The sequence below is a fragment of the Rhipicephalus sanguineus genome, chromosome 11, assembly GCF_013339695.2.
Source record: "Rhipicephalus sanguineus isolate Rsan-2018 chromosome 11, BIME_Rsan_1.4, whole genome shotgun sequence".
Taxonomy (NCBI): Eukaryota; Metazoa; Arthropoda; class Arachnida; order Ixodida; family Ixodidae; genus Rhipicephalus; species Rhipicephalus sanguineus.
In genome coordinates, this window is record NC_051186.1 from 32,217,965 (window position 1) to 32,232,750 (window position 14,786).

At 44.8% G+C, this 14,786-nt stretch overlaps 1 protein-coding gene across 4 annotated transcripts in view; it reads left to right on the top strand.

Annotated features, from left to right (window-relative positions):
• Window positions 1-8,397: 8,397 nt before the first annotated feature.
• The window catches only part of LOC119373452 (calcium-independent protein kinase C), a 60,003-nt gene continuing 53,614 nt past the window's right edge, over window positions 8,398-14,786 (top strand). For 3 of the 4 annotated variants that reach the window (XM_037643475.2, XM_037643476.2, XM_037643478.2), the window contains exons 1-2: window positions 8,398-9,091; window positions 13,009-13,060. In XM_037643475.2, the coding sequence (XP_037499403.1) occupies window positions 8,729-9,091; window positions 13,009-13,060 (415 nt within the window). In that variant the 5' untranslated portion in view covers window positions 8,398-8,728. The remainder of the gene's footprint in view (window positions 9,092-13,008; window positions 13,061-14,786) is intronic. The other variant, XM_037643477.2, reaches the window with a different exon arrangement.

The following is a 14,786-nucleotide window of genomic DNA, read 5'->3' on the forward strand; positions in this document are numbered from 1 at the left end:
GCCAGCAAGGACTCCCTTTCGTTCATTAAAGTTTAAGCATTTTCTTGGATAAGTTGGCGAAAGAGCGCACCCAACAGCCGTCCGCAAAAACTGTGACCGGAAAGCATGTGACCTCTCCAACGCAGCGGCGGTGTAGGAGCGGGATCCCCTCAACAGAAGGGGGAAGGGAAAAGGGGAGGTGCATTGCAATGTCTGCAACTCGTGGCCGGTGACGTAGTGTCCAAGTAGTGACTACAAAAGGAGCACGTCCTTGTCAGCCGCATCCATTGGCCTCCAGCACAACTCTGAAATATCACTTTCAGCACCCTTATGTAACAACAACCATTGTATATACAAATGCAAAATTGAAAATGTTCGGTGGGGCTGGGGGTGCAAAACTTTTCAGTTTTGCATGTGTATATATACACACCAGTGTTGGCGGTAATGCGTTACAAGTAACGGCATTACCGGTAACGCGTTATTTTTTTTTCGGTAACTTAGTAACGTACTCGTTACAATTTAGAAACTGTGACGGGTAACGTACTTACGTTAACATTTTTCGGTAACATGTGGTGTCTCGTTACTTTTTCATCCTGGAGGTGCCGTTTTCTCAGAGCTTGCCCCGACAAATTCTTTTGTCGCCGCGTCGGACTGCTGTCGGCCTGCCAGGCATTCACGAAGAAAGCGCGGGCGGAATCGCTTTTTTTTTGTGTGTGGAAATTGTGGGGACCAATTTCTTAAGACGCGCCGACTCCTTGTGTGGAGGTTTGGGCCATCGCCACAAAAAGCTTGATGAAAGCCGCATAATTCGCCATGACAAATTGTACGGACATGCTTCTCGTGGAAGTGGATGTAGCAGATGAATTGCTGGCACCCGCGTCTTTTCGTGCCCAAAGGACAGGCCGTCCGAAGAGAAAGCGCAAGGGCTGGTTTACTCCATACCACGTGCTGATCGTGAAATTTTTTACGTGGGGGAAACGAAGAACTCCCCCGAGAGGCTGGGACAACATAAAAATGATGTCCGCAAGTTTGCGTGACAAAAGAGTACACTCGCTGAGCATAGCATGGTAAACGACCACCGCATCGAATTCGACAACTCCTGCGTCGTCGACTTAAGCGGCTTTCTGTGGAATTCTGGCCCATCCAGGCGAGAGCTGGTAACGTCAACCGGTCTATACAGGTCCGCTGCCGATCGAGAGTCTGCCTTATTGTGGAGAAAAGGCGAGACCCCCGGCTAGAAGAAAACCCTGAAAAAGAATGCGAGCGGCAACTTTTTTCTTGCAACGCAAAAAAAAAAAAAAATTTTTTTTTACTCACTACCTTAATACCGCTGTCACACGAACAGCCTTAACCGCGGTTAAGCTAACTACGGTTACGGCTAACCACGGTTACAGGTAGCCACATGGCAGACATTACCGCAGTTAGTGTACTAATCGTGGCTATTGCAAATGGATGATTCCACGAGAGATCAACACGGATCCGAAAATAGATATTTTAGATTTGATTGAGTATTTTATATTTTATGCATGTCCCATGCCAGTAGCCTGAAAAGGAACTTAGTTTCCTTATTAACTGCATAATTTACGAGGGAAAAAATGTCAAACATAATTCCAATGCCATATTCTATGCTATTCTTATCATCCACCACTCGCGGCTGGCTGATCGCGTTGATAACGCGGACGGACCGTCGTTCTGACCAATGGCCAAGCGCGAAAAGCACGAAAAGCATTGGAATAAAAAATAGAATCGTTCCGCGATAGCACCCCCGGAGGGACCAATTTCATTACCTGTCGTTCTCGAAAGTTCACGACGTTGTAAAACACAAATATTATCGTTACAAAGAAGATATTTTGTGTATAAAATGTATGCGCAACAAAGAGTAAAGTAACTATGTTTGAAACTTGTAGAGCTAAGGAAACTGTTTTTGAAAGGTGTCTAAATATGCGACATTTTATAGTAGCTACAAGGTTGATAAGGCTTATCAACTTTGTTTAAAAAATAAATTTAGCTTTTTCTGTCTGCAACTGCAGCGAAGTTTCTGGTTATTGAACTCCTGAGCGAGTCAGGCTGATCTTGAACACCCTCACATAAACGCTCGCAATTTTTGCGGTAATTATACAGGTTAAAGTGAACAAAAAATGTTTATGGACAGATACTTTTTTTTTACGTGACTAGCCCACTTAGGCATTCCTTTACTACTACAAAATTCGCGCATCTATTTTGCTAGCAGAAGTACATCATCAGAATTATTGCAAATTTCTTGAGATTTCATTGATGCTTTCTTTGCGAATAGCGTTGATGATTGAATCTCATATTCTGTATAATGTCACATTGAGAAAAATGGCTTCACCATGTGTCACAGTCAATCACACGTAACTCTAAAGGCAACTTTAAGCCACTATACCATTGCTTACGTCCAGCACATTTGTGCAAGTAATACTCGCTAAATCAGAATTTTGGGTATATTCGTTCTTTGGGTTAGAAGTTTTATGTGGAACATAAATTTAAGATTTAAATTATTGTTATTGTGGGTTCCTGCAGCAAAGACACATCGAATAAAATTTATGATTGCGGAGTAATGGCAGAGGTAACGTCCGTTAATTTTTTCGGCAACGGTAAGCAAGGGCGTCCGCAGAACTTATTGCAGGGGGGTGCAAGGGGGGGGGGGAGGGGATCCAGCATTGACAGCTTTCACTGCCATGAAATCACCGGCAAGATTAATCAATAGTGTGCAACGCACGAAATTGGTTGGAAATAGAGAAGGCCGGGACCTGAGTGTGCTAATCAAGCTGTGTAGCTCATTGCTACCACATAGAAAAATATTATCCGAAATTCCAGGGAGGGGCAGCTGCCCCCCCTTGCACCCCCCTCCGGACGCCCATGACGGTAAGGGTAACGCGTTAATTTTTTTGTAGGTAACGTAGGGCGGTAACGCGTTCCTTTTTTTATAGTGTAACGAGTAACGTATTTAGTTACTTTTTTTCGGTAATGCCTACAACACTGATACACACATACAAATGCACGCATGAACATACATGAAGGGTGGTTGAAATCGTCTCCCCGAAAAAAAAAATTCTGGCTACGCCTCTTGCAACACAACGTAGTCAAGGGAAACGCTTTCGTTGTTCCTTATGACGTACAGCATCGCAATACATTCTCCTTTTTAAAGGGAAAAGATGAAGCTGTGTAAATAATGCTTTATGAATAGCAAAATGACCATAATGAGAGAAAGGCATGGCACCGTGACCACAACCCTGATCGTGGAATTTGACAACATCCACTGCGCATTGTTGTGTCATGGGTGCTTACAGTAAAAAAAAAGGCATCACAGAATAAAGAATTCACCCATGCAAGTTTCAAGAGCTTTTTCCTTAGAAAGCGATCCTAATAACAGTGAATCCAAGTTACACTGATGGTACCAAGTGCCGATAGTGAGATTCCGAATGGAGAAATTTGAACAAAAGTGGATCTTTAATGATTTCACTATTTCCAGTCTTAATTGGCTTAGTATCAATTTTTTATAGTGTTGACTTATGTACTGTATGTGGCAATCCGCCTTTTCCATTTTCCTGTGCTGCCCTGTGGCGTTTTGGTAGGGTTTTGGTAGGAGCTGGGACAATCGGTATTGTCAGAACAAAAGCCTGCGAGATGAAGGGGTGTTTCGTAAATCTTCCACTGGGGGAAAGGCGCATGCGCCATGGCATCGTGAAAGGAGTGGATTGAAACAAGTGCTGATCGAGCGGATCTTGCCAAGAGGTACTAAACAGATACCATTGTGCACTATGAGAGGGTTATTCTGTGCACATATAAAGTTCGTACCTGTTTTCTTGACAAGAAAAAAAAAAGGCACATTACCGAACGAAAAATTTTCACAAAAGCAAATGCCAGTCCTGCGCCAATAAACCAACTATAGAACTTCTCACATAAGGCTACCTGGGCGCCGCCATAATCCCCTTTGGGTTGTGCTAAATAGCCTAGGCGTGACCCCCTCCCCCCTCCCTCCAAAATATGCACTGCCGAGGCTGTGACGTCAGCCTTTGACTCCCGTGCCACAGTCCAGGAAGGAGGTGTTTCTTCTCTCCTGTGAATAAGAGGTCCATGGTCGGATACAACTTTAGAACTCCGCGGCATTTCCTCTTCAAAGACGGATGCACACGATGTCTGCACCAATGGGTGCGTACTCCAGACTGACGTGCTGACGTCATGAGCCGAACGACCGGTGACGCCGCCTGACGCCGCCTTCGGAGTGCATTGCTAGAGTAACCCTAACCACAGCCGGTCTGGAGGCGCGCTCGTGCTCTAACATTGCCGAGGGCATGAGGGGGACGATAGTTGCGGAGGCGATCGGCTGTCGCCGATTTTGACGGCGTCTACTAGGGCCTGCGTGGTTCCTAAGCGGTAAAAATGAAGTGCGTTGTCTTCTGAGGGAGCCAGCCATGTTTCAGGAAATTTCGTTGAGGCAAATAGACCAAAAGACGAAAAAAAAAAAAAACTGAAACTAGTGAGGTCATCTTTGGAGGCGTAGGCGGAAAATTTAAGAGTGAAACTTGACATTGATTTTGTCATCTATAGAGGTGAAATTAACGACACTACAGTTTTCATTGTATAATTTATCGGACAAGCGCTGACTTGCAACTAAAGCAGGCAGATCAGCGCTACTGCGCAAAAACAAAAATCGTCATACAAAAGAGGGAGGGTCATTATCCCGGATATATCCGTAAAGATAAGCATGCCTTCCATTAACCTTTCTTATACGGAACTTGGTTACCTGTTCTCTTCACCGATACGTCACGGGATAACGGCTCTCTTTTATTTATTTTTTTACGCAGGTTTGCTACTGTGTCATTACTTATAAGTGTGTTTTCCAAAATAAATTTTAGTAGGAAGTTAGTGCTTGCCTGTGTCCCTTCGCTTCGTCCTTCGTTTATATTTTTTCGCGCTCTTAATGTCTGTGCAAAGCACCAACTAGCCGAAACCTTCACATTCGTATCCATAATTCGCGCGCTCTTGGGCAGTTTCACATCAGACATCACGCCGTTGTACATACACTTGTTGTAGGAGGTGCATTTCTTGGTTAAAACTGTGAGCTACACCGATCTTTCAGGTATGACGGTGTCAAGACCAAAGGACACTATAAGGTGAAACAATGAATCACAAGCCCCCCCCCCCCCCTCCCCCCGGGCCTGCTTCATGCCCTACTAGACACCGTCAAAGTCTACGACGTCACGGCGATTAGTGCGGGAGCTTCACGATGGTGTCGCCGTCCGCATTTTCTTTTTGAGCGTTATTTTCCTCGCTTTCCAAGAGTCTTAGCTTAATTCCCGCGGCAAGCGTGGTGATTTTGGTATCGTGAAAGAGTAATAATTTACTGATACGAGGAAAATCGTTTGTCTCTTTAGTGTCCCTTTAAATTCGTGTCGCATACGCTGCCCGAGCGGGAAACACGAACGCACATCGCCCTGATGCCCACCCGCTTCAGTTTCGGTTTCGGGCGCCAACCGAAAGCAAGCGTTCGCGTCGTGCTACAAACTGCACAACGCGGAGCCTTCGTGCGCCACCTCTAAGCATTCCCATTTACAACGACGCTGCCTGCACCCGTCAACAGGCCCCGCGTTTTTGTAGTGTGGCGCTCTAACGTGCCTGCAAGGTCGTCTTACCAAAAGACGAAACAGGAAACGGGCACAATTGACGCCACGGTGCGCGCGGGAACGCCGACATTGCGACACCAGTTGTTTTAATAACACAATTGCTAGCGGCGAAATAGGAGAAACTGGCCCTCACGGACAAAGGTTTGCACGGGTACGTTCAGAGGAAAAGCTTATTTTAAACTAAGGCATGCTTTAAAACTCCCGGGAAGCGCAGCTCCATGGCTGTATACGCCGTGTATGCGGTTGCCACATATCCGAGGCTATCCAACGTACAGTGGGCGTTGAAAGTTTTAAAGGCCCTGCCACAAGAAAAAAAGTTAAATATTTCTGCGCTGCTTCGGCATGCAGTCTTGAGTTAAGATTTCCTGCCTGTTCTAAAACGCGCTAACCACATGTACTGGGCAGTTCGACCGAATGCAGTCACAAATTGCCGGGAAATTCAATGTTTTCTACGACCTGTATTGGTATCTGAATTTTCGGCGCCGAGTGTACGTCGCAGCCACATTTGCACCACCGTCATTTGTCAGAATAATATCAAAATGCGACCGCCGCGGCCGGGACCGAGCCCGCGACCTTCGGGTCAGCATGCGAGCACCGTTCCCAATGAAAACACATTATCAGTCGGACATCCGAAACAACTCCGAACGTCCATGGATATATCAACGGACTGGCATAACCATCGCACCACCGAGGTGGACAACTCTTGCGAAAAATCTCCAATAGAAAAGTTGTAGCACTTGTTCTGAGACATTGGGATATTTCATCCATTCTAAGATAACTGCCAATCCAATAAGCTGGGTAGTTAACAAAGATTGCTTAATTAACCTTTAAAATAGTAACTCCAAGGAAAAATATTCAATAGAAATGTTGTAACGCTTGTTCAGCAACGTCGGACTATTTCATCTATGCTAAGGTAAGTGCCATGTCTTTTTTTTTTTTCTTCCGGGTTTTGTTTAGATTGCGCGAAATTAAAAATATATAATTGGAGCAAGTTAGGTGAAACACCCTGCATGTACAAAAAAAAAAAAAACAATGCGGGAATTCGTTTTGTTTAAATTATGCTGCCGTGACCGCGACTCGATCGTGGAATGCGCTCGAAATCGGGCGATCATTTTGTGCCTATTTGTATAACTTTTATCGACCTCGATAAAAAAAAATCCGTGGTTCATGTGACGCTAAATGTAGATGTTTTGTTTTCTTCCTGCTGCACGTACTTTACCTGGAAGCGCGCGCATTGTCCGTACGTGCGGCAAGCGTTGTAGTATATTTACTTCCGCCGCGGTGAAGTCACCGCTTTCTTGATAACGCGCGCTGCGGCGCCGTGCGTCATCTTTCATATGGCACTTCCTCGGCTGTGACTCGATGGTGCAAACATCCTCGATCAGCATGGTTGCTAGTGTTTTTACCTACTTGCGAACAGCGTGTGCTTGAAATATCATTAATGTGTACATTTCCTGCAGCGTATGTGAACCATCACTCTTCTAATTGTCGCTTAGTTTCCAATCAGAATAACTCGTTTATCTGATTACCACCTTGCTACAGCTGTCTATAATAATTTAGAATATTACAAATGTGAGTGGGACGATGATTCATTTAATTAGAGAATTGAGTTGGATAATTACAATCATGTGTGCGCCGCGCGTTTCATTGTTCGTAGATCCTTCGAAGCGCAGGATTTCTTTGTGTCTGTATACGTATAAAAAAGACTAAAACCATTTTTAAATTCTTTTTCCGGACTTGTTGCATGCATTTCAATCGCGTCATACATGCTCTTTATTTAACGGAAGGGTTAATTATCTGAAATTGCAAGCACGAGACGTGCATTATAGGCGTAAGGATGTTTTTTCCTAAGAAAAAAATACTTGTATCGGAGCCTTATATCTAAGTAAACCTGAGCCTGAACAAGTGTCGCTTTATATAAGCGCCGCCTTGTTGTCGTCCTAATTTTCTGAGCATCACTGCGCGGGTACAGCGTGCACGAAAATATAGGATGAGCTCCCGCGGTTCCACTTCTCCGCATAGTTCCGGCGCCACGCAGGGCAACTCGCTTTGGCGAGCGCCGATGTGCTACGCTTGTTGATCACCCGTGTCGATCGGGCGCCGAAAACCCCCCAACAGGTAATCGCACCGCCGCTCGCTTCGTTCGGGCTGGCGAATGCGCGGAAACCGATGACAACGACGCCACTGCAGCTCGCCTTTGTCGCGTTTGATAAAAAAGGCTGCGACCCCGCTTGTAATGAGCTAGCCGAGCCTAAAGAGTTGACGAGCAGCAGACGGCTCAAGCGAAACGAGGCCTAACGGCGAGATCGGCGCTTCCTCTCTCTCCCTCGAACAGCGGCGGACGCGTTCCGTTCTTCGCCCACCTCTGAACTCTGCACATCACAAAAACATCGGGACTGACGTCATCACCATAACAGGTCTTTATACTGTTTGAACACAATAGTTGCAACACCTTCACAACTTTACGCCTCCAAATGCACCTTCAAAAAGTTGCTGTGTTTTAGAACTTACCAATTGTCGCGACATCTATTAACAAAGAAAATAAGTAGTTTTTTTTTAAATTACTTAAATAATTTAAAGTTTATTTTTACTAGCTTGAGCATAGAGGGGGCAACATTATCTAAATGTTTTAAAACTTGGAGCATAGAACAAAGTTTTTTATTGTGGCATTTCGCGGCTGTTGTTTCTTTGGGATGCCGAGGGTTGCGAGAGCGCGACGGCGCCGCTCGTTTCGCTCGCACGAAGTGCGCGCCGTTGCACTGTCAAAATAAAGGAGCGCGCCCGACGACTGCGGCTTCGCGGACACATTGCGCGTGCGCCGGGGCCGTTTTTCGCGCATTGTGGGATAGCTGGCTTGACCCGCATAATTAGTCCTCGCGAAATCGGCCGTTTCGTGGGGGCCGGGAAAACGAAGTAATTCGGTCTTTGCCGATCTCGGTTGAGGCCGCGGGGAGCCGCGCAGCGGACGACGAGCCGGCCGTCGGTATGCGCGGATCACGGCGCTACGAGGGCCACTGAGCCCCTGCGGCAAGAACCCCACCGGCGCAGAGAAGTACCCCGACCGAGGAGAGCTCCGGAGAGAGAGCGAGTACCCCGCAGACATGCCAAGCTTCACGGGCACCGTCAAGCTGAAGATATGCGAAGCCGTGGAACTCAAGCCGACAGACTTGACCACACGGCACGCGAATGTGGTCGGCTCGAAGCCTCAACTGATGCTGATAGACCCGTACGTGTCCATCAATGTCGATGATATCCTCATCAGCCGATCCAGCACCAAGCAGCGGACCTTCAAGCCCGTCTGGAACGAGTACTTCACGGCCGAGGTGCACGGCGCCCAGAACCTGGGGTTCACCGTGTTCCACGCGGCGCTGCCTTCGGACGACTTTGTCGCCAACTGCAGCGTCTCTTTCGACGAGCTGGTCAACTCGGCCAAGGAGCAAGGCAGCAACGAGAACGACATTTGGGTGAGCGCCATTCCTTTTCAATCCCTCCCCTCCCACCCCCACGACGGTGGCCGCTCCGATCCCGGCGGATAAATCGGGAAACGTTCGGAACGCCCATTCACCGCTGCTGCGATACCGTGGTCTGTCTGTCTGCAGCCGATCGCGCGATCTGCGTGTGTGTGTGTGTGTGCACTGCGCGATATCGGCCGTGCGACGTGCGATCGGCTAGCGGCCGGCCGCTCACCGCCACACGGACCCAAAATCGCGAGATTATTGTTTACCTTTGCGACGTCGAGCGTCTCAAGGTCTCTCGCGTCGGGTTCTTGTGAAATCGCCGCCGGCCCCCTCGCCTGCCCGGCCGCACTGTTTATATGCTCCCCGCTAAGGCACGTTTTAGAACGCGGGGCCGCAATTAGGAGCACGGTGTCGAGCTAGGCTCAGCCGAGCGTGGTTGATTGCGGTCAATTTGTCGGCTGCGCGCGACGGAGCGCAAAAGATCTCGCGCCGTGCCATTGTCTCCAGGCGATGGCGTGTGACCGATATCGCGGCCTCGGGAGTAATTCGAGACGTACTACTCCCGCGAGTGCGCGGCCTGCTTATTTGAAAGGAAGGCGTTGGCGACAGATCGCGCCCCCCTCATTCGCGGTTTCGCTTTTACACGCCATGTGTAATACACACACTGTTTCCTGTCATGTATGCTTGTCTGGCATGTGTCTTCTACCTCAAAACTCATCATTTGATACTAGAAAATGTATGCATAGTAGTACTGTAATGTATGTATGCTAGTAATTTAATGCATAGCAGATACATAGTAATGTATGTAGTAATGTATGAACATAGGTGGACATGATATGCAACCTTCGGTCACCTACGAAAGGCATACAAAACAGTTCCGGAAGCTTAGTTTTAGCATAACTGAGCAGTCAGGTTAATGATACATGCAGCATAACCACAATGAGTCCCTTAATAATTAAATATTGTATATCTACTTGCAGCACAAAAGTAACAAGTGATATACTCAGGAAAGATGACATGGCACGAGCTCTAATAATTGTAATCATTTGAGGAAAAACTGGATGGCGTGCCAATCTCAACAGATAGTGAAAATTCATAGGCATGGTGTGCCTTGCAGCCCACCGTTGTAGCTTATTGAAAAAATCATGCATTCTGCATACCAACATAACAAAGCACTGACTCCTTCAAAATGCAAACCACGTTAGAGATTCACCAACAACAAAACTGCAGATTCAATCAATATATGCACCTAACAGTTTTATTTAAGTGAAATCTGACCCTTTTTCTGGTAAACTGATTTTAAAAAAAAAAGTAGGGAAAGGGTTAATTTCACAGCCTCAGCTCATTGCCCATCTGGCCTTCATGTAAGGCTCAGTAGAAATGGAAATTTACTGACATTTCTAGCATATATTTTGGCCACCGGTGTGTAGTACTTAATTTAGCCACTCAAGAAAAGGAAATGATACTGTGACCGAAAACCCGCACTATGTTAAACGTTCAATGGAGCTTAATGAGCATACAAATTCATAAGCTCTTTATACTATCTCACCAAGAAATTGTTATATAGACCTGTCAACGAAGTGGAGCTATTAGTTAAAAGCCTTTTGAAAATTCAATGCAATTTCTTTGCCTAGTCTGAAATCTGGAGAATCTCAAAGCTAGATGGAGGAAATGACCACAGGTGTTCAGAATGGCGATTTTCTTATTATTCATCCGAGTCGTGCAGAGCATGTGTATCTGCAGCTTTCTTTTTAGAAACCGCTTCGTTTGAACCGCAATATGTGGTTCTAACTGGCAAACAATGTGGTATGTTTTCAGCTATTGAAATTGTTGTTTGCACAAAACCACCATCATATGACCTCTGTGGCTGACCTATGACACACGTTAACTTCCTGCGTCATGGACACTCGAATGTAATGCACGAAATTCTGACATTTTTCTCAAAATTCCACAAAGCCAATTTCAAAATGTCCACTGGAAGATTGCATCAGTGTTAAAATTACTTGACTGCTCAACATGGTTTAATATCGAGCACTGTGCCAAGGACATGGCATCAGAATTTTGACCTGACTATCAGTATCGTAATTTCAAGCACCTATTTTTAATACTAGATTATGAAAGGTGCTTGTTGGTAGATATCTCTAGAGTGATGTGTTGCTTTTGTAATTTTTTTCCAGCTAAAAAGAGGAATACTAAACTGCCTATATTGACACTGTTTTGTAATGGAAACTTTGTCACAGAGATTTTTCTCCAAACATCGACTTCATTGTGAGACGTTATGATTCGATAGGAACTAAGGCAGTGGTACCTATGCACTCAGGCAGAATGGTCAAAATTCAGATTGACTTCGTAATTGTATAAGAGGGATGAGTTTGTTTATAATTAAAAAGTAAACGAAAGGCAAGATCAGTAGAGAGATGTTTACATTTAACAGTCATTATATATGAACAACAATTGAATTGAGTTTATTCACAACATGGTTGCGAGGATGACCAGGCAAAAAAGCTGCATTGAGCAGCTTGAGGGGAACCTAGCCACCTCATACACTGGGCGGCTTCATGGCGGCCAAACACACGGTATACAAAATGCATGAACCAACTAAAACAGTAAAAACAGTAAAAAAAATATCTAGAAGAAAGTATGAGCAAGTTATCAGTATTAACTATGCAGTCTATGCGATTTGCAATGGTATTTCTGCGTGGTGATGCTTATATTGCTGTGGGAGTATCCCTACGTAGAAGCCAGGAAAGACCACAGGACAGTCATCCAATGGCAGGCCAAGCTTTTGTAATGGGATTTGCAGTCTTTTTTTTTTTCTGGGACAAGTGCTGACAGTTTATTGATCAGTGAGGTAACAATTGTAGTTAATCGTAAAAGTGGCAGAATGGTGGTAAGATCGGGGGTGTGTTAACATAGGCTGGAACTCAATATTTTAGTGTTATTTATAACATTGAATGCTATGTGTTTGTGGTTCCAAATTAATTACAACAGCCGGAATTGAGTTGAGGATCCCTTGTTTGACCACTGCTGATCACTTCAATCAGTCAATAAATAAATCAGTTATTCTACTTCAGTATCAAATAACTGGTGGGTACAGACAAAAACCATCTATCGGACTTCAAGCCCCTGCCTTCCATAAACTTCTTAGATAACACCCTTGAGTGCAATGAGCGATAATTCAAGGTTTACCAACATGACTGTGCATTTTCTCAAAACATGAGGAAACGTTTTAGTCATTCTTAAACTGGCACAGTGCACCAAGCAAAAGGAAGAGAGAGCCCCATAATGTTTTAGTTGTTATATCTGATATTTGAACACCACCACATAGGAAAAAGATTCTCTTTTTATGCATAGTAAATTTCAATTCCAAAAATAGTGGAAGTGCGCTTTTCCTGTCTTTTTTAGCTCTGTACTATATTTCTCCAAAGCTGCGCTTACTTGTATATAATTATATAGATGGCAGCAGAAATTGAAGTACAAATATATGAAATAAAATTTAATTTCTTTTTGCATTTCATCTTGTTTCTGTTACGATCCTCATGTTAAGTACTGCCGTTGTGCTGTGAATTTATGATGTTTCTTAGCAAGAGCAACGGAAGCTTGTGTCATTGAATGAATGTTGTGGAGACATGCTTTAAGAGCTATGGCATTAAAAAAAAGGGGGGGTGGGGGGCATTCCAGAGCTATAGAAATTCTTTATCAGAATTGCCAATTTTTTTAGAAAAAAGGAAACTCTGAGAAGTTTGGTGTTTAACAGCTCATGCGAGCCAGTTTAAAGGAAACCTGGTGACCTTGTTCCATGTAAGGCTACTATTTGTGTTAGTTTGTGCTGATAGCATTCGCTGATGGCAACTTCTTAGTTAGGTGCGTGTGTTGGGTCTGTGATGGAACAGCGATTAAAAAAGGAATGTCACATTTGACAGATTGACCTCGAACCCGGAGGCAAGATCCATGTGGTCATTGAACTTATCTCAGGTAAGTCACGAAAAAATTCTTTTTTTGATTTCTCCATTGTTATGCTTTTGTAAGGAGTTGGTGCAACAACTTGACATTGTGAAGGAGGTGGCAAAGGGCAGAAATTTGTTTCCAACATTTTCAATACCTTAACAAATATGTGAATAGACTGGCACATAGAAAGCTTAGGGAGCAAACTAGTGCATGTGAGAATGTCTATAAACAGATCTAATGAAATGACCGTTCTGCTGTTCAATTATTGCAGTTCAAGCTATTCGTATGGTATTTTATGTGAAATTTTTAATTAAATCATCGTGGCCTTGTAAGATTGATGTGGGAAATGTGAAAGGCATATGGAATTGTCTGCCTACTGACATGTTTCAGTAGCTTTACAAAACGTGCCTGTTTATAAAAGAATACTTGCAGACATGCTGCAATAACAGCAATTAAAATAGATATGGTAGCAAGCTCTTCATAGTAGATTCAACCTGTCAGCTGACATACAGGTGGTGACTATGTTCTCCAGTAATGCATTTTTAAGCACAAAAAGAAAGCAGGCAGGGCCGTACCCAGGAATTTTTTTCGGGGGGGGGTTTGCGTGTAGAACGGCTGCCATTTTTTAAGATTTATACTGGCTTATTTTTGTGAATAAATCAAGTACATCGCTTACTTGTAATAATTCGATGGTACTTTTCAATTATTTGTACCCAAATAAAGAAATTGGTATGTCAACCTCAAATTCTGGTTAAAGCAAGAAATAAGTTTGGACAATAGCACCACCAAAGCCGGGGACACCGCGACCAACGGCTCCTGATGAAGTAACACAATGTAACCACGGTACAAAAACGGTATGTATGTGTTACAAGCTGCCACTCTAGCGTCGCCAGCGCGAAGTCGGCGACGGGAATGGCAGCAGGTTAGGTCGTTCCGTACGTAAGCAGAGACAGTGAAGAGATCAGAGACGTGTGTGGGGAAAAACAAAACTCTAGTGATATTGCAGCACGAGGAATCTAGTACAACACTTAATACCAACTAACAAAATACATATAAAATCAATAAATCAGCTTACAAGAGAGAAGTATTACAAACTACACAAAACTAACCAACAATAAAACTACAGATGAGAAAGTCCGAAGGTATAAACAGGTGAAGGGATACCTGTGATGACCGGCAGCGTTGAGTCCACGACGATCGGATGCAAGAAGTCAGAGAGAGTTCTGGCACAACTGCGATGTCGGCGGTGTTGCAGCGCTGGTGTTTCCGGTAGGCTAGTGCTTGAAGCCGATCTCGGGCAGGTTGAACTTACTCGAGATTCAAGTACCGATGCCTACGTTACAGACGTTAATTTCGCGTCACAACTAGACGAATGGCTAAGTTTAGGTGGCCAGCCGATACGGAGCCACAACCACTTAAGGGATACTTCTTGATCTCCTTCTACACCATGTTGGTCAGCAACTAGACTGCTTAGCAAGGCGAAATCCTGCGCTTAAATCGACCTCCGTGTCCCCTCATTCTCGTCCTGGGGGAAAAGAGACCTCTACATGGGTCCAATCATGCACGTTTCATTGTTAGAAACTCCACCCTAAAAATATATTGACCGCGTCCCTTTTTAATTAGGAGAGGGTCCTCAACTGAGCGAGAGTGACAACCTGTTGGGGTTCTCTCATACGGCTTGTCCACAAGCAGTTTTGCCCGTGGGAATGGTCAGTTTCCTTGGTTTCAGCCGGTGCGTCTTGCAGTCTACAGC